The sequence below is a fragment of the Buteo buteo genome, chromosome 4, assembly GCF_964188355.1.
Source record: "Buteo buteo chromosome 4, bButBut1.hap1.1, whole genome shotgun sequence".
Classification (NCBI taxonomy): Eukaryota; Metazoa; Chordata; class Aves; order Accipitriformes; family Accipitridae; genus Buteo; species Buteo buteo.
Genome location: NC_134174.1, coordinates 1,213,169 through 1,234,498, shown reverse-complemented (window position 1 = coordinate 1,234,498; position 21,330 = coordinate 1,213,169). Strand labels below are relative to the sequence as shown.

General features: G+C 59.0%; 2 protein-coding genes across 5 annotated transcripts in view; one reads left to right on the top strand and one right to left on the bottom strand.

The window, feature by feature from the left end:
* Positions 1-11,504, top strand: part of TNPO3 (transportin 3) — a 42,834-nt gene extending 31,330 nt beyond the window's left edge. For both annotated transcript variants that reach the window (XM_075024506.1, XM_075024507.1), the window contains exons 8-23: positions 138-284; positions 959-1,066; positions 1,465-1,556; positions 2,892-3,031; positions 3,119-3,310; positions 4,627-4,718; positions 5,616-5,692; positions 5,994-6,054; positions 6,531-6,671; positions 7,708-7,824; positions 8,753-8,847; positions 9,070-9,226; positions 9,470-9,637; positions 9,807-9,919; positions 10,866-10,957; positions 11,104-11,504. In XM_075024506.1, the coding sequence (XP_074880607.1) occupies positions 138-284; positions 959-1,066; positions 1,465-1,556; positions 2,892-3,031; positions 3,119-3,310; positions 4,627-4,718; positions 5,616-5,692; positions 5,994-6,054; positions 6,531-6,671; positions 7,708-7,824; positions 8,753-8,847; positions 9,070-9,226; positions 9,470-9,637; positions 9,807-9,919; positions 10,866-10,926 (1,761 nt within the window). In that variant the 3' untranslated portion in view covers positions 10,927-10,957; positions 11,104-11,504. The remainder of the gene's footprint in view (positions 1-137; positions 285-958; positions 1,067-1,464; positions 1,557-2,891; positions 3,032-3,118; positions 3,311-4,626; positions 4,719-5,615; positions 5,693-5,993; positions 6,055-6,530; positions 6,672-7,707; positions 7,825-8,752; positions 8,848-9,069; positions 9,227-9,469; positions 9,638-9,806; positions 9,920-10,865; positions 10,958-11,103) is intronic.
* Positions 11,505-11,726: 222 nt separating this feature from the next.
* Positions 11,727-16,506, bottom strand: IRF5 (interferon regulatory factor 5). 3 transcript variants are annotated; one of them, XM_075024509.1, is made up of 9 exons: positions 16,413-16,506; positions 15,412-15,593; positions 14,596-14,785; positions 14,250-14,302; positions 14,115-14,145; positions 13,737-14,012; positions 13,048-13,437; positions 12,680-12,798; positions 11,727-12,552 (listed from the first exon to the last, which is right to left on the bottom strand). In XM_075024509.1, the coding sequence occupies exons 2-9, from the start codon at positions 15,583-15,585 to the stop codon at positions 12,319-12,321; spliced, it is 1,467 nt and encodes a 488-aa protein (XP_074880610.1). In that variant the 5' UTR covers positions 15,586-15,593; positions 16,413-16,506; the 3' UTR covers positions 11,727-12,318. The 3 variants fall into 3 exon arrangements, with proteins under 3 accessions (XP_074880610.1, XP_074880611.1, XP_074880612.1); XM_075024510.1 differs by having other exon boundaries at positions 15,412-15,621; positions 16,413-16,482; XM_075024511.1 differs by lacking the exon at positions 13,737-14,012.
* Positions 16,507-21,330: the final 4,824 nt, after the last annotated feature.

Below are 21,330 nucleotides of genomic sequence, written 5' to 3'. Positions count from 1 at the left end.
GTCCATGTTTCCTCATCGTGTGATAAAGCAGCACCGATGGAAATCTGCAGTGCCTCACCACGCTGTTGGCAGCAGCAGCAGGGTAGAGAAAAAATGCTCTGTTGCTAACAAGATGCTGAATTTTTCTTTCTAAACAGGTGGTAGAAATTTCATTTAACTTCTGGTACAGGCTGGGGGAGCACCTGTACAAGACAGACGATGCAGTCATCCACAGCATCTTCAAAGCCTACATCCAGCGCCTTCTCCACGCTCTGGCCAGACACTGCCAGCTTGATTCAGACCACGTAAGGCTGCATTTGCTTTGTTTCCTCTGGAGGCAGCCAGGGCGGTAGGATGTATCTGTCCTCACTGCTGCGTGCCGATGGCTCTCCGTAGCCATAGGGCTCGGCAGGTAATAGTTCTGCAGTTGCAGTAATTGCAGAGAGAGGATCGAGAGTAATTAAAATTGCTGTATTAAACCTCTTTTCATTAAGTTGGTTCTTGTTCTAACAGAGCTTTCTGGCGTCTAGTTGCTGCGGGATGACCCTCTCCCGCCTCCCCCCAGGTGGTTCCCGTTTTGAGAGCTGTGGAAAGCTGTGCTGTCCCCTGCTTGGGGGCCTTAGTGTTGGAATAAAGCTTGCACAGCTCGCTAGCCGCAGTACCGTCATTTTTCTCCTTGAAGTCTGAGATGCTTTATCCTTCTTCCATCTTTGCCTAGGCTCCTCATCCCCTTGATTTCCATCCCTTCATCTGTGTGTCATAGCAGGAATACACAGCGTGTGGCCAGGCTGTTAGTGTTTCCTTTGTGCATGGCTCTCCTTCAGATCCCCTTCAGTGGCTTGATCTGGGGAGATGAGGGCAGGAACGACGGATCTCTTCTCTAAAACCCAATTGCTTGTCTTGTCCTAGCTGTGGGTGAATGGGAACCTGGATTTCTCTGAGCTGCTCTCACCCTTTTCCTCTCCCTCGCCTCTGTTAGGAGGGTGTCCCAGAGGAGACGGATGATTTTGGGGAGTTCCGGATGCGGGTCTCGGACCTGGTGAAAGACCTGATCTTCTTGGTGGGATCGGTGGAGTGTTTTGCTCAGGTGGGTTTGCGGGAGCATCCTGAGGCACACTTGCATCCATCGCTGTGTTGGAGGTAGCCGAGCCCTGGTGGCCTTCGGTGTTGGGAGGAGGTCACACACATTGTCTCCTCATGCACAAGGAAGCAACCGTGTCTTGAAGTAGGTGGTGGGGACTGTTCTGGGAGAAGCAGGAGGTCTCACGCTTTGGGGTACTAGCTGGGGAAAGCTATTGTGGTCCCAGAATAGCAGGGTGGTCTCTGGAACAGGAGGGTTTATGCAGGTCCACGCCTGGAGTCTGGTATTTCAGGTGCATGGGAGGAGGTGAGGAGCAGGTGGCGATCTCACAGGGTGGGATATGTGACCACATGCCCCCAAGCTGTGTTTGTAGCTGCTTTTGTGACTGATTCTCTTTCTTGCAGCTTTATGCGACTCTGAAGGATGGGAATCCACCCTGGGAGGTGACGGAAGCTGTCCTCTTCATCATGGCCTCCATAGCTAAGAGTGTTGACCAGTGAGTGTTGACCATCCCGCTCTTGACTGTAAGGGCTGTGGGGTCAGGCATTGCCTCCAAGTGAGTTTTGCAGAGATACTGTGAATATCCCAAGGATACTGCTAGGAACATGCTTTCCCAGGCAGCAAACGTTTTAAAACCACACTTTATTTCAGATAGTCCTCAGCGTACATGGTTTGTACTGCAGCAGTGCAGTACCCCTTGCTGATGGAGCAGTCCTGTAGCCCAAGGATAGAGATCTCTGCTTTCTGGCCAGGAATACAGGTCCAGGACAGAGCTGGGACTGTGTGAAGCAGTTGGACCTTCTCAGTTCTACTCTCTGCCTGACTGGGGACTTTAATGCCACACACCTGAGTTCAGCCCTGGTAAAATAGGATAAGGTTTTGTTTCCCCTTAGTTTATCTCCTGAAAGCAAAGTGTTTTTGCCTAGGCTGGTTCTTTGGGATCCTTCTGCATCCAGATCCTTCCACCTCCAGGTAGAGTTTTCCCCAGTATCTTTAGGGAAGATTAAATCACTTTTCAGAAAGCACCTCCTGTCCCTGGTTTGTTGTAGTGGAAGGGTCAACAGCTAATGTCCAGGGTGGCGAGAGTGCAGCGAGTCCTCCTGCGTGTTGACAGCCATGCTGATGCGGTGGGACAGCCTGCCTGGCCTTCACCGGGCTGGGAGCACCGTGTCTGCCTTCCCTGGGAGGCTGGGGGAGTCACCACGATTGCTATACGCTCACTGGCTCCCGTTATCTATGTCAAGGCTATTCTTGCTCGTTTTTATCTTCAGTTTTTATTTCTCCTTTGTTTCTGAGAGCATGAGCCTTGCGTGGCCTTGCACTGCTGGAGCACAGGGGACTTCACTTCCCACCAGCATGTCCCACAAGGTTTTTGCTCGCCCTGTGGCTCCACTGAGCTCAGCTCTGCTCTTGCCATGAGAGGGCAGACAGTGCCAGGCGAGCCAGAGCCCTGCCACTGACATGGGCTGCAGGGAGCCCGGGACTCCCCCTGTAGCACCTTCCCACACTGGGAACAGGCTCCTCTGGCTTTCTGCAGTCCCCAGAGGATTAATTAGCTTTGTTCTTGTGCCACAAGCATTCTTACTGGAGGTATTTAGTTTCTTCTGCTCTGTTTGGTAAAGCTGGAGGCTGCTGTGCGTCTGGAACCCAGCTCCAACAGCCTGAGCCCCCCACTAGCCCACATCCCAAATATCCAGCACACCACGGCAGCAGGGTTTGCCTGGCTGATACTGAGCGACATGGGAGTCGATCGGGTTCAATAAAACCAGCTACTCTGTGGAAACGGTCCGGGAGCCACCTTGGAGCTAAGCCAGCTGCCTTTTCCCTGCAGGGAGAACAACCCGACCCTGGTGGAGGTGCTGGAGGGGGTGGTTCGCCTCCCCGAGACGGTGCACACCGCCGTCCGCTACACCAGCATCGAGCTGGTGGGAGAGATGAGCGAGGTGGTGGACAGAAACCCGCAGTTCCTGGGTGAGTCCCTCCTGCCACGCCACCCCTCTGCCCTGCGATGAGCCTGGTCTCCGGGACCCCTCCTCACCCCGGCTTTCTCCTCCGCAGATCCCGTGCTGGGTTATTTGATGAAAGGTCTGTGCGACAGGCGGCTGGCCTCGGCGGCGGCCAAGGCCATCCACAATATCTGCTCGGTATGCCGGGACCACATGGCTCAGCACTTTAACGGGCTGCTGGAGATAGCCCGTTCCCTCGACTCCTTCACGCTCTCTCCGGAGGCTGCTGTGGGGCTCCTGAAGGGTGTGTATGGAAAAGCTGACGGTGTTTTTTGGGGCGGTTGTCGCTCAACTGCAGATGCTGCAACCCCGTTTTCACATGTTTTTTCTTAGACAAGAGTGTCTCGGTTTGCCCTGCGGCACTCCATGTGTCCACATTTAGAGTCTTCTCAAGAGCTCACATAGGGCAGGAGGTAGAAAGAGATCCTTTCTGGGTTTATAAGCTATCTTCATCCCTGCTCTGAACTTGAAATGCGGGAAGAAAACATTTGAAATGCTTGCGTGCCAAGCTAGCAATGGGTTACTGCTATATCCGAACACTTGGAAGTCGGCTGCTGTACGCACAGGCTGGAAAATTGCGAGTATTTGTCATTTTAGAGACAGTTTGGGCACAAGAATGTAGTTTTTCAACTCCAGCCAGCAGTCAGAGCATTTGCTTCTCACCAGGCCTTTGGCTGTTGGGCATTGTGTGCCTCTTCAACCACGGCTGGTTTCGTGGGTGTGCAGGACTGGTGTCTGGTCTCAAAGATTCCCAATGGATTCGAGTCCTTCCAAAACCTTTAAAAATGGAGCAGCTCTGGAGCTTGTACTGTCAGGATGTGTGACTAAAGAGACAAAACTCATGGTTTTTCACTTGTTTGTACTCATGTATTGATGCGAGCAGCATTAGCTGTGCTTCTGAGCTGCTCCTCTTTGCCGCAAAGTATTTTCTCTTCCTTCTTTAAAACAACGCAATGAATACGTGAGCTGGGGAGAATTTTTTCCTCCTGGTGTTGTCATCAGCCCCAGCCCTGTGGTCTGCTGGCACCTCCGACGCGGGGTGGTTGTGCTCCTCCTGCCTTTGAGTGGGATGCTGTGATGTGGCAGTGGGGAGCGGCTCAAGCGTTCGTCGTCATATTTCATTTTTGTGGGAGCCCTGAAATGCCTTAGCTGTGGGTCAAAAGAAGCTTTTTCAGACCTCGTGTTGCTGCTGGGCCAGGGCAAGGACGCTGCAGGGGCACGCTGGGATGCCCAGATGTGCTTGTGATGTCCGTCTGCCTTTAGATCATACCTGTACTCCCACGTGCTGGCATCCCTTCCTCCTTCCCGCCCTGCAGAAAGTATTTTGGTGTCTGGTTTAACCAAAGAGTCGGGTTCAAGCTGTAGAGAAACATCTTCCAGTCTCGGGAAGCAGACCCTGCCTTTGCCTCGGAGCCGTGCCCTCTCCCTGCCTGCACACAGGCAGGACTGGTAGCAGGCTGCAGGCAGGGCCTGTTTGGGAACGTCGCTCATGTTGTGTTTCACCGACCACACTCCTACGCTGCATTCCTGCTCCTGAGCCTGTCTCCTCTTGCCTTTCAGGGACAGCCTTGGTCCTCGCCAGGCTCCCCTTGGAGAAGATAGCAGAATGCCTCAGTGAACTCTGTGCCGTACAAGTGATGGCGCTGAAGAAGGTACGTCCTGGCCGGAGCTGCGTTAACATGCTCCTTGTCTGTCACTGGTTTGGATGGGACAGATCAGACACCATCAAGCTGCTGTGGCTCCGTCTTTGCCCGGTGGCTTGATCTGCTGTGGTAATCGCATGTCCTCAAAGTCAGAGGTGTATGAGGAGTCCATGACTGAGACCGTACTTGTCCCTAAGCCTCTCCTGGTTGCGAAATACCTAGCTGGTAGAGCCTGTAATGCGTTAAATGGGAAGAAAAGGGTTCTTAGAAATCAGTTTATGTGCAAGGAGCCAAAGAGCTGGCCTTCTGACCCACCTTGAATGCAGCAGGCAGCTTTCACCCCGCATCTCTGGGATGGAGAATGTGGGAACTCGACTTCTTTGTGGGGCATGTGGCCCCAAAAGGTCACGTTCTGGCTGTCCCAAAAACATGGTGGCCCTAGTGACCTTTCCATGCAGATCCAGGATAATGGAGAGTAGAAATCTCAGAGGGAAGCCTCAGGAAAGGGACGTGCACGTCCTCTGTCTTTTCAGGATGACCCGTAGCTGCACAAGAGTGGTTCCTGAGAGCTCCTCCTGCCAACACTGCCTGCTCCTAGCAGCTCTCGCCCGTTGGCAAGCTTCTCTTCCACCTCTGACCCTGCTCCCTTCTCCTCCAGAGATCCCTTTGAGTAGGCTCTGAATGCGGAGAAGACAAAAAGAGAAGCCACTCTGAGCTTTCAGAGTAACCTACATGCGTGTGGCTGAGGCTAGGAGGTGCCTAGGTCCTAGGCAAGGTTTGCGGAGATGTCTGCTCTGCTTTGGCCTGAAGGGGATGTGAAGGTGCTGCTGGTGGGGTCTGGCATCCAGGCTGAGAAACGGGGCTGCCTGTGGTCCTGAAATCCCATTGTTTTCCCTTGTTCTCTAGCTGCTCTCTCAGGAGCCGAGCAACGGCCTCTCCTCAGACCCTACTGTGCCCCTGGATCGACTCGCTGTCATATTTAGGTAAGGAAGGAGGGGCTGCAACAGCCTGTGCAGGGGGTTCGTGAGCACGTGAGTCAAAGTTGCTCACCCAGAGACTTAAAACCAAATTAGTCGCAGCTCGTTTCCCCCTGGCCCTGAGAGGAATGGGCTGGAAGCTGCTTCTTCAGCCAAGTTCAAGACTCCCCAGCTCCTCTAAGCTAGTTTGTGGTCCCCTTCCCGCAGCCTCGGCGGGTGCTTGAGGCTCCAACCCATTTCCTCGGCTTTAAACACAAAACCTGACTGTTTAGAGAACATACCGTTAACCCTTTGTTGCTTTTCACAGACACACCAACCCCATTGTAGAAAATGGACAGATCCATCCGTGCCAAAAAGTCATTCAGGAAGTAAGTGCCAGCGGGTCCGGATTCAGGGCAGGAATTTCTGCAGGGGGATTGATGGGGGTGTCGTACCAAGTGGTGGGTTTGGTTGCAATCCCCAGCTGCTGGGCAGATCCATATGTCCGATGGCACCTCTGCCTGGGGCTGTGCGGTGGGGGGGGGGGGCAGGGGAGGTGGGATTTGGGTCTTCAAACCCCTGGAAGGGGACCTGGCTCTGGAATTGTCCCAGGTACTTTAATTTCTCTTCCCTTGTAATGCTTGCAGCGCTGCACCAGAGGTATTAAGCCACTCTGAGCTCTTCACTCCTAAGTAAAGCTAATTTATGCGTCCCATAATGCAGGTGCCTCTTATTTTCGGGACCAGAGTGGCATCTGCCTGACAGTACAGGAATCTGGGTGTTTTTCGGACAGGAGGGTGCTATTGTGGTGGGGTGCACTGTGTCCTCGGTTCAGCTTTAACCCCTTCTGTCTGTCTACGCTCAGATCTGGCCCGTGCTGTCGGAGACCCTGAACAAACACAGTGCCGATAACCGCATCGTGGAGCGGTGCTGCCGGTGCCTGCGCTTCGCTGTCCGCTGCGTGGGCAAAGGTTCTGCCGCCCTGCTGCAACCGCTCGTCACCCAGGTACGGAGGCTGCTGCCGAGAAACCTCGCTTTCAACATCTTTGTGGGGACGCTGCGATCTTGGGCTTGGAGCTGTCTTTGGAAAAAGCTCACTTGGTTCGCATCGGCAGGCAGGTGCGTCTTGTGGGCAGCTGCCCAGGGTGCCATCGATGTGTGGCCAGGCAGCAACCGGTGCTGGAAAGTGCTGCGGTGAATGCTGGCAGTCTCAGGAGTTCCTACATAAACCCTTGAGGAGTAGAGAGAGCCTTTGAACCACAAGGGAGAGCTAAGCTCTGCCTGATTGATGCTCTGTAGGTTGTGGGAGCCCTGCAGTTGCATCTGTAATTTGAAAAGTATGCATGAAACTCTGCATTGTTCAACTCCTTGAAGAGGTAACTCTCAGCCTGATGTCAGGTGTCCCCTGCTCTGCTTGGTGCTTCCACTGGGCTAAGGAAGGATCAAAAGCGAGGGGAAGCTGCCTTGGCTTTGGGAGCTGCAGCACGGAGACGCTCCCAAGTGCAAGATCAGACCTGAGCAAGTGTTTCAGGGTGTCCCCTGCCCACCCTGGGGCTGGGGGACACTCTAGCAGGCTGGGACATTGTCTCAGCACGTGATGAGAGCAGCCCCTTCTCAGAGAGAAGGTGGGACTGCTGGGCAGATCCGGTGGGCAAGCATCCCTGGCTGGGGCGGTGGGAGGTAACGAGCGTACGGCTTCACCCCTCCATGGGTCGCCTGTGAATCGGAGCTGGGGGCTACAGCCCCTTGCTGTCAGGAAGCCAGGAGGACCGTGCCCCTGGGGTGCAGCTGGTTTGGGGTCTCTGTGGTAGGTCCAGCCCTTCAGGAAGTGTGGGGCCGGCCGAGGAAATCCCCAGCCGTGGCAGGGGGGCTGCCAGGTTCCCAGCCGGATCCTGCAGCCGTTGGGCCCCAGCGAGCGGCACGCAGGGACTTCTCTGGTGGAAACAGTCGCAGCAGTTTCTGTGCCGGACCCGCCGCTGCCTGCGGTGTTGGCGGTGGGCAGGCGGCGTTCGCGGTGCCAGGCGGTGTGTGTCTCCCCGCAGATGGTGAATGTGTACCGGGCGCACCAGCACTCCTGTTTCCTCTACCTGGGCAGCATCTTGGTGGACGAGTACGGCATGGAGGAAGGCTGCCGGCAGGGACTGCTCGACATGCTGCAGGTGGGTGCAGAGAGCTGATGGGTTTGGTTCCCATGTATCTAAATCATAGAATCGTCATTTAGGTTGGGAAAGACCTTTAAGATCACTGAGTCCAACCATTAAGCTAGCACTGCCAAGTCCTACTGACCCGTGTCCCTGAGCACCCCATCTACACATCTTTTAAATACCCCCAGGGACGGTGACTCCACCACTTCCCTGGGCAGCCTGTTCCAATGCTTGACAACCCTTTCGGTGAAGAAATTTTTCCTAATATCCAATCTAAACCTTCCCTGGCACAACTTGAGGCTCTTTCCTCTCATCCTGTCACTTGTTACTTGGGAGAAGAGACCGACCCCCAACTCACTACACCCTCCTTTCAGGTAGTTGTAGAGAGCGATCAGGTCTCCCCTCAGCCTCCTCTTCTCCAGGCTGAACAACCCCAGTTCCCTCAGCCTCTTCTCATAAGACTTGTGCTCTAGACCCTTCACCAACTTTGTTGCCCTTCTTGTTTCTACGTGCTGGCACAGTAACTACCCCTCTTTGCTCGTGGGGAAGGCTGTGCCGTGGGTGCCCAGAGGGTTTGTACAAAGCAGAGCAGTTTCCCCAGAAACCTAGGCTGGTCCCAACACCTCTCTGCTCTTGTGTAAGTTGGTGGCTGCCTGAACAAAAGCAAGGAGGAGAAGTTTTTGGTTAAAGCAGAACTGGTGAGTGGCTTCTCGTTGGAGGAGCTCAGTCGTTGAGGAAGGTGTTGCTGCTCTGGGGCACGTACCCCATCGGGAGGAGAGATCCAGACCTGCCCTTTCGGCTGTGATGGTGGCTGTCAGGAGGAGAAGCCAGGGTGTGATCCACTCTGGTGTGGTCCCTGCTAGAAATCTCCCTGCAGAGAGAAAGGCAGTTTGAGATGTAATCATAGTTAATTACTAACGGAACCCCATGACCCCTCTCCTAGGCACTATGCATACCCACCTTCCAACTCCTAGAGCAGCCCAATGGCCTTCAGAACCACCCGGACACTGTGGACGACCTCTTCCGACTAGCAGCCAGGTACCCACGCTCTCCTGTTGCCTTCTGCTGCTGCGTGAGGACACCCCAACCAACCCCTCTCTCCTCGTGGAGGGGTCCCCATGCGCCCCTGGGAGCGCTCCCGTCTCCATGGGCAAGTGGGAGAAGGCAGGGTGCTGCCTTCCCACCAGCACACAGGGATAGGCAGGGTGCCGGGAAGCCAGGCAAGTGCCGGTAATGTCCATCTGTCCTCTGCCCGGCCAGGTTTATCCAGCGCAGCCCCGTCACCTTGCTACGCAGCCAGGTGATGATCCCCATCCTGCAGTGGGCCATCGCCGCCACCACCCTGGATCACCGGGACGCCAACTGCAGCGTCATGAAGTTCCTGCGTGATCTCATCCACACCGGGGTGGCCAACGACGTGAGTGACCCATGGCGTCGTTCCTCGGGGCAGCGGTCTTCCTCCGCGGAGTTGGGGGTGCCATTTTCATCAGTGTTTGTCACTGTGGTCCCCCGAGAGGCCGGTCCCGCTGCCGTAGCCAAGCCACCACGGTTACTCCACCGCTGCCGGTGGAGATGTTCTGGGAGTCGGTCCCAGAGCGAGGAGCAGCTTGTCTGTGTCCCCAGGGCCCTGCTCACCGCCCCCCTCTTCTTCCTCCTGCAGCACGAGGAGGACTTCGAAGTACGGAAGGAGCTCATCAGCCAGGTGATGAACCAACTGGGCCAGCAGCTCGTCAACCAACTGCTGCACACGTGCTGCTTCTGCCTGCCGCCGTACACCCTGCCTGACGTCGCCGAGGTGCTCTGGGAGATCATGCAGATCGACCGGCCGGTGAGAGGGACAAGATGTACCCTGAAAGGGTGCGGGGGGGGCCTGAGCCATCCTGGAGTGCACATGGTCTCACATGGGGCCAAATCCCAAAGCCTCCCCTAAGCCAGCACGTGGGGAAGCTGGGTTTGGCTCCATATCCTGAGCTTCTCCCTTCTCTTGCTTCCTCCAGACGTTTTGTCGCTGGCTGGAGAACTCGCTGAAGGGTTTACCAAAGGAAACGACGGGAGGAGCCATCCAGGTCACACACAAACAGCTGACGGACTTCCACAAGCAGGTCACGAGGTGAGCGTGCCGGAGCGGGGCAGGCTGCGATGCCAGGAGCCAGGACGGCAATGGGCGGCACGCGGCCGCAGCTCCGTCTCCCTTGTGAGCTCCTCTCTGGGCTGCGGGCCGTGCACCCTGGTGTCCTACAAGGCTCAGTCCTACCTGCTGCTTCCCACGGGTTGTCCTCCAGCAGCCCCAAAGCATCTCCACAAGAGCGGAGCGTGCTGGTGGGACGTCACCGCTGGCCCCTGCCCACAAATCTGCTCGGATGTCTCATCCGGGGTGTTCCCAGTACAACACGGGCTGCGGAAAGCCTTGCTTTGGAGGGCACGTGTTGCCTTTTCCATCACTGAACAGGTTTTTCTGCTCTTGCCCGAGCCCTGCGCAGCCAGCATCCCTCCTTTCGCAAGCCATCCTGCCGTCCGCCCTCCCTCCATCTCCTCGGCCCTGTGAGTCACCGGCTCCCGTCCAAGCTGCTCCGACGGCCGGGTCCTGCCCCAGGGCGAGAGCAGGATCAGCCCAGCAAGCTGCAGCCTGCTCCGGCCAGCCGGTGCCCGCTGTCCTCCCCTCCATGAGCGGGGTCACCGGCCCGTTTGGGGTCACCGGCCGCTCAACACCCAAACGCTCCCTCGCCCTCTGCCCAGCCCTGGAAAAAATCCTGGAACCTGAGTCTCCTGCTGTGCTCGTCCCCAGGGGCGGCTGGCTCCTTTCATCCAGCCGCCACCGTAGTGGCACGCAGGTCCCCTCAGCTGGTTCGGGGGCTGCCGAGCCTGTTTTATCCCAACGGTTGCCCCTACATCTCTGCCAACATGTCAGAGCCGAGCCACCGTGCTCCTGGCTCCCGGTCCCCACCGCCATCGCGTGCCAACAGGGCTGTGCTGGGCGGAGGACACCTTCTCCTCTTCCCAAACGTCCCCCTAATGTCACACACACACACCCCCCCGTGTCACCCCTTGTTTTGCAGCGCTGAGGAATGTAAACAAGTCTGCTGGGCTCTGAGGGACTTCACCCGCCTGTTCCGATAGCTCCTGCTCCGGCACGGCGCCCGTCTCCCAGGTAAGAGCCGGCGATGGGACCACGAGCGGCCGCAGGGACCGTGACCCTGCCCCACAGTGACGGTGGTGGCACCACGGGCCGTGGGGTTGTGACTCTGCGGGAGAAGCAGGTGGGAAGGAGGACTGAGCCCTCTCTCCCCCTCCCAGGAATGTCTTTTAATTAGAAGACAGGAAACGAAGAAAACCAAGAATGTGTCCCACAATCAGCAAAGTTCATCGTGGCCGAGGGCTTTCACTCACTCCAGCGCGTCCCGCCAGCCAGGAGAGCCGGGGCCTGCGCATGCGCGCGGGAGGACAGCTCGAGGATCCCGCTTTCCCGGCGGATTCGCTTCCCGAACATCGGCTACCGAAACAAGAAAACAAACCAACGGGGGGAAAAAAAAAAATCACAAAAAAAAACCAAAACAAAAAAAAACACACAAAAAAACCCAACACACCAACAAACCGCCACCAGACACTGGAGGAAAATGGATTTACCCGCACCAGAGTGCGAAGTAGAAAACTTTCTGTGAAGTGGAGAAAAAAAAAAAAAACAAACCCGAAACAAACAAACAAACAATAGAAATTATTTCAGGAAAGATAGGGGTTTAAAATAGATTTAGGAAAAGGCAGTGGCTGCAGGCTCTGCCCTCCCCGAGCCCGCTGTGTCCTGCCTGGTGGTGACCTCCCGGAGCAGATGCAGGCGGGACAGACTGTTTAAATATATATATTCTATTTTTTTTCTTCTTCTTTTTTAGTTTGGTTTTTTGGGTTGGTTTTTTTTTGGTTGGGTTTTTTTTGTTTGGTTTTTTTTTATTGCTTTTATTTGGTTTATTTTAGGGTCAGTTCGCGTGGGGAGGAGACGGCTCGAGCGAGTGCAGGGACGGGGCTGGGAGAGGGCCGGCGCGGGCCCGCGGGCACGGCTAGAGCGCATGCTGTTCCCTCCGGGGGTGTGTAGCCATCTCGAGAACAATAAAAACAACAAAAAACTGAAAAAAAATAAATTAAAAACCCAAGTCCCGGCCTGGTTTTTCTCTCAGGGCCGTGCCTGGCTTGGGGTGCCCTGAGCTGCAGGGAGTGCAGCCACCCCCACCAGCACTGGGAGTCCAGTGTGGCCCATTTTCTTGCTGTTTCACCCCAAAACTGCCATTTCGCATCCTGGGTGGCCCCAGGGAGAAGGGGGGGTGTCCAGCTTCTCCTGGGATGAGTGATCAGGGCCAGGACGTGATCATGGGACCCAGTGGATGCTTGTCACCGGCAGCTCTGGAGGGATGGGTGGACGCAGCTGGACAGCCACGGGGTGACAGCGTGGGAAACGCCACCCCAACGGGCGCTGCGGTGGGTGGCCCCTGCATCCCCCCACCCCAGCCCCGCGTCCCCCCGTCACTGGGGCAGGGAGCCGGGCGGCAGCACCCAGGGTCCGGCGGCAGGGCCGGGCTCTGGTTGCGCCGGTGGCAGCCGTTGCTGGTTCTGCCAGAGCTGGTGAAGCTCCTTGAACTGTTCCACCATCTTGTCCTTGAGGTCGGGGTGGGAGATCTGCAGGGGGATGCTGTCGGCCGACCAGGACAGCTCTCCCGAGAACATCTCCAGCAGCAGCCGCGCCGCCACCGGCACCACCTGCAAGAGTCCCTCGCTGCGTCAGCCGGCACGGCGCGGGGACGCCCACCCGTGTCCTGCGGGCAGCGTCCTGACCTGGGGGACAGCCCAGGGGTGTCCCCATCCCTGGGAGCCTTTGTCCCCTCACCTGCACCGTGATGAGCTTTTTCTCCTTGGGCTTCTGGTCCGGCCACTCCTCGCCGAAGCAGAAGAAGATCTCGAAGGGGGGTGGGGTGGTGGTCTGGCCCTTCTGGAACAGGATGAGGCCTGTGGGGCCGGACGCCACGGTGAGGGGCAGGATGGGGCCTCGCGCCAGCCTGTCCCACCACCATCCCAGCTGGTCGCCTTGTGCTGGGTGGTGTCGCCCCATGCCACCATATCTCCCCATCCCAGCTCGGTCCCTCCACGCCATCAGGTCCCCATGTACCAGCTGGTGTCCCCCCATCCCAACTTGGTCCCTCTGTCCCACGCCGTGTCCTCAAAGGGCATGGGGGGACAACCCCATTCTCCTCTCACCGTTGAGAAACCCCTCCAGGCTGAAGAGCTTGGTCTTCTTCTCCCTCTCGATGGGGTTGGGGCCGCCGCAGTGGGTGGCGCAGGGCCCCGTCCAGAAGACCTTGCACTGGCAGAGGCGGATGGCGTAGATGTCCTGGCCCTGCAGCTCCAGGATGAGCCCGCGGTCCAGCACGTCCAGGAGCTGGTGGGTGTAGAAACGTTGCTTCTCGTTGGGGATGGCGTCGGTGGCGGGGAAGCGGACCTGCTCCAGCGTCAGCGGCCCGAAGAGTTCCACCTGCTCCTGCGTGGGCTCCAGGCTGCTGTGGAAGAGGCGGCAGCCGTGGGGGTTGCTGATGGTGAGGACGCAGACCTGACGGCCCCGGTACTGGAACTTGATCTCCAGGTCGGTCACTGCCAAAGGGACGCGGATGTGAGCTGCCCAACGGGGACCACACCACGGGCACCCCATCCAGCCACGCCGCACCCGTGGCCACCACCACATGGCCACCCAACAGCCACCCGGCACCCATGGCCACCACCATATAGCCACCCCACACCCATGGCCACCACCATCTGGCCACCCAGCAGCCACCCCACACCCATGCCCAGCCACCCCATGAGCACCCCGCACCAACCCCCCCCCCAGCCATCCCCCCACCCACGGCACCCCATCCCCACCCCACAGACAGCCCCCCCACCCGGGTCCTTACGCGGCAGCATGTGAGGGGTGATGAGCAGGTTGGGGATGACTTGCTCCATGGGTGCCAGCGGGCAGGCGGCTGGGGGCCCCAGGGTACCCAGAGGGGGGCCCGTCTCGGCGAGGGCGGTGGGGGGCAGCTCGGGGGTCCCGTGAGTGCCCCCCACCTCCCCGGGGAGCAGCGTCGGGGGGGGCGGCGCGAAGGGCCCCAGAGGGCAGCTGCTGCCGAAGGGGGGCTCCTCCTTGGGCCAGGGGTAGGGGGGCAGCAGGTCCCCCCCGTGCCGGGTGTCTGGGGGCACAGCGTGGGGTCGGAGGGTGGCCACGGGCCCCCAGCCGCCCCCTGAAACTGCACCCTCTGCCCCCCCCACCCACCTGACACCCCCCCACTCACCACTGATGCTCAGAGATGTCATCTTCTGGAGCTGCGGGGAGGAGAGCGGGGCAGTTATGGAGTCAGGGTGCAGGGACCCCCCCCGAGGTGTCCCCGGTTTGGGGGTCCCCCCACCATGACACCCCCCCCCGGTACCTGGCTGACATCCTCCTCCACGCCGCAGCCGTAGTCATCCTCGGCCACCCCATCTGCAAGGGAGAGAAGGGCTGGGACGGGGGGACGGGGCTGGGGGGGGGCTGAGTCTTTGGGGGGTGTAGGGGGACTTGTGGGGGGCTGTGGCATTGCAGGGTGCTGGTTCCTTGTGGGCTGCTGGAACCTCATGGGGTGCTGGGACCCGATGGGCTGCTGGGGCTTTGAGGGGTGCTGGGACCTCATGGGGGTACCCAAACCCCTCCCCAAAGCCACCCACCCCCAGTCCCCATCCCTCCTCACCCCTCCAGCATCCTGACCCCCCCACACCCATGGGTGCCCCCCGCCGTACCTGCACCATCGGCCGGGCCCTCGCAGAGCTCGTAGACCTTGTAGGGCTGGAGCGGGGTGGCCTTGGTGCCGTCGAAGAGCAGCCGGAACTCGCGGCTCTTGTTGAGGGCGCAGCGCAGGTTGGCCTTCCACTTGGCCGGGTCCGGCTCGTCCACTCCCTCCGTGAACTTCCCCGTCTCCTGTGCCCACGCCTTTGGGGGGGGGGGGGGGGGGGGCAGGGGTGCTCAGCACCCCCAGCACCCTGGTCTGAGTCCCCCTTGTCACCCCGTCCCACCGTTATCCCCAGCCTGTGCCCCCTTGGCACCCCGCCGTCCCCATCCCGTGTCCCCCTTGGGACCTCGTCACCGCCATCACCTGCATCCCGTCCCTCTTGTCACCCTGTCATCCCCATCACCCCCATCCCGGGTTCCCCTTGTCACCCCATCGCCCCCGTCCCGTCCCCTTTGTCACCCCATCATTCCCAACCTGTGTCCCCCTTCTCACCCCATCACCCCCATCCCATGTCCCCCTTGTCACCCATCATCCCCATCACCCCTGTCCCCTTGTCACCCCATCACCTCCATCCTGTGTCCCCCTTCTCACCCTGGTCCCCCCATCGCCCCCATCCCATCTACCCCTCGTCACCCCATCACCCCCATCCCATGCCCCCCCATCACTCCCATCCCATGACCCCCTTGTCACCCCATCATCCCCATCACCCCCATCCCATGCCCCCCTGTGTCCCCCTTCTCACCCTGGTCCCCCCATCATCCCCGTCCCATGTCCCCCTTGTCACCCCATCGCCCCCCGCCCCGTGTCCCTCCCCCCCCCTCGTCACCTTGAAGATGGTGTCGTGGTCCTGGGGGCCGGGGGGGTGGCGGGTGGCGTGGTGCCAGGGGATGGCGAAGCGTCGCCGCTCGGGGTCCAGCCACTGCAGCCCCGGGTAGCGCCGGCTGCTCACCTGGGCCACCAGCCAGGGCTTCAGCCGCACCCGGCGAGGCGGGGGGTTCATGGTGGGATCTGGGGAGGGGAGGGGGGAATAGAAAGGCTGGGGGGGCACCGGGGTACCCGCCAGCCGGAGGTGAGGCTGAGGCCCGGCCAGCTCGTGACACGTGTGTGTGTCCGAGGGGCTGAGGCCCGGCCGGCTCGTGACACGTGTGTGCAGCTGTGCCCCAAAACAGGAACCGTGTCGTGTGTGTGTCCCCCTCCCCCGTGCCACCACCGCCCCCCCCCCCCCAGGGCCCTGGGGTGGGTGGGTGGGGGTAAGGGGTGCAGGGCTGGGTCGGAGCTGGGGTCCCTGCCCATCCCGGGGGAGTGGGAGGGTGGGGGGAGTGTCCCCCCCCCAAACGCCGTGTGTCCCCCACCCGTGGGTGCAGGGGCGTCACCCTGCGCCCCCGAAAGCAGAAGCTGCGGTAGCTTCGGGGAAACAAAAGTGGCCCCGAGCTGCCGGGAGGGGGTGACATGGGGGACGGACGGACCTGGGGGGGGGGGTGGAAGGGGCCGCATCCAACGGGGCACCCCCAGACCCCAGCGGGAACGGGGAGGGGGGTCCTGCGGCCCGTGGGGACAAGCGGGGTTGCGGTCCCTGCGGGGGGGTCCCTGGGGTCCCTGCGGGGACGGGGGGGTCCCTATGGGGATGGGGGCGTCCCCGCGGGGTTTGGGGGGGTCCCTGTGGGGACGGGGGGGTCCCTATAGGGACGGGGGGGTCCCCGCGGGGTGGGGGTCACGGTCCCCAAGTGCCCCCCAGGACTTTTCCTGGGCATCCCCGCGGTGCCCACGGCACCCGCTGACTCCCGCTCCGCCGGGACCCCCCCCCCGGGACCCGGCTCCGAGACTCACCTGCGCTCCGTAGCCGGGGCCGCCGCCCAGCGCTTCCGCACGGCGGGGTGGGGCCCTGGGACGGGACCGGCCACGCCCACGCCCCCGGGGCGGGGCCCGTGTCCCCGCGTGTGTGTCCCCCCCCCGTGTCCCCCCACCACCCGTGTCCTCCCACCCCGTGTCCCTCTCCGGGGTCCCGTGTTCCCCCCGCCCCCGGGTGTCCCTTCCCGGCAGGCACCTCATTAACATACGCTTTACATACATTTGCATACCCCGCGCCCATCGCTCATTCCACGTGACGCGCGGGGATCCCCGCAGCGGGCGGGGCATCCCCTCCCATACCCCCCTCCGCCCCCGGCCTCCCCAACCGGGCTGTGATTGGCCGCGCTCGCTGTCACTCATCTGTGGGCGTGCCCCACCCGCTCACCGCCCCTTTACGGGAGGCCACGCCCCTAGCGCCGTTCTCCCCGCCCACCTCCACCCCCCCTCCCCGGGGCCGTTGCCCGGCAACGCGGGGGCGTTAACAATGGAGCGGGGCGAGTGGGCGGGGCGAGTGGGCGGGGCGAGACTTCCAGCGCTGCCCGGGCAGGCTTCGGATTTGGGGTAGAACGGCTTTATTTAACTTGCAAATTTAGGGGGTTTTCGGTGGGGGTTTTTGTTTTAATTTTAAGCTAGCCCTACCCCCCCCGCGCTGCTGCTCCTCACCCAGGGTTTCGGCCGTGGTTCTAAGCCCCCCCTCGTCTGCCAAAGCCCGGCCTAACCCCACGGCTTCCGTCCATCCGCTCCACGGAGGATTCCAAAATCCCGTGGGTATCTCCCGGTGCTTCCCCAGGGATATTCCCGCTCCGCACCTGCGTCACCGCCGAGTCCCTTCCAGACGTTCTGGGTGCTCAGGGGAACCTTTCCCCTCTATCCGCTGTGCCGTACGGATGTTTCTTCCCCGCTGTGGGTTTTTTCGTCCGTTCTCGTCCCGGGTTCCTGGCCTCTCCCAAGAGGCGGCTGCGGGACGGGTGAATCCCGGTCGCAGGGCAGGGCCGGATCCTGGCCTATGAGCTGGGAACGGTCAATTTGGGCTGGGAATGGTGGTCTTGTTCTGCCAGAGGGCTTGGGGGAAGAGGAGATGTGAGCCTCGGAGCATCTTCCCTCCATACACCCATCCAAATTCCCTTCCTCAACCATACCCGGTGTGCAAACCACAGCTAGGCACAAAATGCCGGAAAAAGGCACTAAAAAATGCCAATTTATGGGATGCTGAATGGATATTTCCTCAAGGATCCCGTTTCCGCATCCGCTGCAGCCTTGCCTGGGTGTTTTCTGTCCTCACCGGAGGAGCGGCCGGAGCGGGAGGCCCATGGGTGGGAGACAACGGCCCCACCGATGAGCCGGCGTCAAGCTTTTCGGCAGAGATTTCAGGGAAATGGGAAGGAAGCAGGACGGTTGCACATTTCCCCTCCGCTGCCGCCTCCTTTCACATCCTCTGTTTTGGGAAGCGCAAGGGCTTCAGCTCGCTCAGAGGGTTAATTTTTAATTTTTCACTTTAATTTTTCCATCATTAACAGCAACTGTCTCCACCAGCCTTGGATTTGCTGATCACACGAGTCCCCGGGCCGCTCCGCCGGCGATGGACCCTCACCCGTGTCCCCGTCCCCAGCTCCGCTCTCTGCCACGTGCCCTCATGAGGACAAAGGGGGGGAAAAAAATCAGCTTTTTGGGGTTGTCACACATGAAGTCACGGAGGAGGGGACTTTCCCATTCACTTCTTCCACCGAGAAATGAAACCGCTCTTGCCTGCAGCCCCGGGTACGTTGGCTCTCCAGGTGGGATGCTGTGTTTCACTTCCAACCTGGCACTGATTTCCCTCTCCCAACGCTCTCCACCTCTTTATTTTTCTATTTCTGGTTAAAACTCCCCGGGATTGCCTCAGTCTCCGCCGCCGTGAGAGGGAGCACTCAGCCCTGCTGAGTCCGAAGCGGCTCCCTGGGGCGTAGGGCTGATGTTGGATGGGATTTCCCTGAGCTGGGCTGTCAGCATCTTGGAGTCATCGCTTCCCGGGCCCCCGGCCAGCCGCCAGCTCTGGATACTGGCATGATGTATTTTTGAGCTCCTTCAGCCGGGTTTTGGCCACAGGTACAGGGAGAGCCTGCCCGAAAACACAGCAGGCAGCAAACCCGCACTCCCACCTCCAAGTCTCTGCCTGCAGCTGCCTCAAATCACCTATTTATTTGCTCATTAGTTAATTGGGGGGGGGGGGGGGTAAGACACCCCCTTGGGTAGGGCAGCCTGGCCTCCAGCTCTTTCTCATCCTTAATTTGGTGGGCTCCTCCTGTGGAGCCAGCTGTGCTGCTAGCGGGATGCGGCGCCGAGGAGCCGGCTGGGGTGCCGGAGCCATGCCGGGCTAGCCTAGTCAGCCATCCCACTCACAGGCTGTCTGGGAAGGGGGATAAACACAAGGCCATCGTGTTTCCAGGGGTTTTCTTCCATGGACGGAGTCCAGCTCGGCCTCCCGCTGTTGGCCAGGTCCTGCAGCGCCGGGGACGGTGCCTCCGGGCCAGTTTATACCCAACTCGCGTGGGAGATGGTCCAGCACTCGTGACAACCAAGAGCTCCGTAACGCCGTCTCCGGGAAGAGGTGGTGAGGTGCTGGGGGTCGAATCGCTCCGCAGGTTTACTCTCTGGTTTTGACATCTCGTTTCTTCTCTGCAGCAGCTCTGAGCGGACGGTTCAGCAAAAGCTGAGGGAATCCTTCGCTGTCCCACGGCTCCTGGTCAACGGGCTCGCCGCCTTCCTGATCGAGCTGGTTCACTTCCTCGGTGAGACCGTGGTCCAGGTGAGCTGCGCCGGTTTCCCTGCCACTGAGAGGAGATGCGGTACGAGCAGTCAGGATCTACAACCTCTAATGGAGAATTTTCCATCTGATTTTTTTTTTTTTATTGTCTGTTGATTACTTTTTTTGATGCCTGTTTGCCTTGAAGAGCTCTGGGCTGTTAAAGCTCAGTCCCGTCTCAGTGGTGAATGTGTTTGTGGGGAGGCTGGGCTTGTTCTCCAACAGAAAAGAAAGCCCCAAGGTCAGAAACACTGGACATGCGATGGTGGAGGTTAGGCGGCATGAGAAATGGGAGTGTTCGATACTTAACCCAGAAGATCTGCTCTCCAAAAACTGTGATTACATCCCAAATACACCACCAGGAACCATTCTGCCACCGATACGCCTGGTCTGGGGTCACTGGAAGGGGACGAGGCAAAAGGAGAGATAATTGTAGGAGGTGATGAGACATGCTGACAACCCTGAGCATAAACTTCTGCTTCCCTTCCTCTGAGTATTTCCATGTCAAAACACTTCAGTATTGGGAGGAGAAACTTTGAATTCTTCACTATCTCAGACTCCTCCTCCCATAGTGAATTTTTTGCATCTCGGCCACGTTTTCGGCATCTCTACGAGAAGTGGGGAGTTCCTTCTGAGTAACTTGCTCTTTACAGGGTCCCCACCACACCTCAGGATGGCATGCGCTGGTGAATATTCATCAAAAACAAGCATTTTAACCCAAATTTGCCTTCCCCTCCAGGTGCTGGTGGTCGGTTTGCTGACAGCCATCAGCGATCATATTTTGAAGCCCTTCTTGGCAGCAACGTTCAACAGCCTCCTGCAACCTCTGCTGCTGTTCCTGTTGAAGGTCCTCTGTGGCATCCGAGACCTGACGGACCCCCTCATCGACATCCTGGCCGCCATCTGCTCGCAGCTCGCCGTGGTGCTGCGGGCTGTGAGATTAGTGGAGATCAACCTACAGCCAGACAGAAGGACGGATCTCGGTGATGTTGGCAGCAGCTGAGGCTGGGCCTTGGGAGGCAAAGGAAGAAGGGGAGGAGGAAAATGCTTATTTCTGCAAAGAGCAATGCAAATTGAGGAAGAGCGGGGCTGTCTGCAGCATGGGGAGGCAGGCACCAAGAAGGTGAGGAGAACAGTGTAGCCGCATGTTTCTGTGCGGGTGGCAGGTACACGGCGCCAATGGGATTGGGTTTGTATGTTCTATTTTTGCAAACATCTCCTTAACCAACCCATTAAACGACAATTTTGTATCTTGGACTGTGTCCCTAGCAAGGTGGTGTTCCTATTCCTGCCTGGAAGACTTGGCTTCTGCTGGGAAGGACTTCCCTGTGCAGTCTCTTGCAGTGGGCCAGCCGGGCTCCTCTGGTGGGCTCTGCTGCCGATTTCAGAGGCAGTTTGGTGTTAGGAGCCTGATTTCCTCAGCCCCTGCCAGGAGGCAACAACTTCTCTCTGGAGAACCGAGCAGCTCCCGGGCACCCTCTCTTTGACTGAAGCAGCCCTCTGTAGCCAGTGGTGTGGGATAGCCAGGAATTTGGGGACTGTCTGAAAAATATGTGAATGCCACCCCTTCCATGTTCCTAAAAAATAAGTCTGGTACACGTTTCAGGTAGTAAGAACAGATTCCTGTAGCGACCAGGAGGCCAGAGGAGCAGAATCGCAGGCAGTGAAGCTTCAAGTGTGTTTTGCAAAACCTTTGAGGGGATCAGGGCTGGGACTAAGCCATGTTTTGGGGCTCACGCCTGTGCCCCAGATGCCAGCTCCCCTCTCCAAGGGTATATCGTCCTGGGAACATTTCCCACTGCTTGCATGCACTGCGAGATCCCTCAGGCCTTGATGATTCCACACTGAAAGCCCTTTGCTTTTTATGGGCAGAGAGCAGCTTGTTTTTAACTTCCTGGCCTGTAAGATCATCCAAAGGATTGAGCCGGCTAGCTGTGATTTAATGAATGAGCTCTGCAACGAGGCGTTGCAAGGGGTCCCCCGCGGCGGCCGTGCCCGTCAGTGGGCGCTCGCTACCCCTGACTCGCTGTGCTATTTGGGTGCTGCTGAGTTCATGGAGTTGCAGTGGTAACAGGATGTTCCCCTTTGGCAGTGCAAAGGGACAAGCTGGAAGCC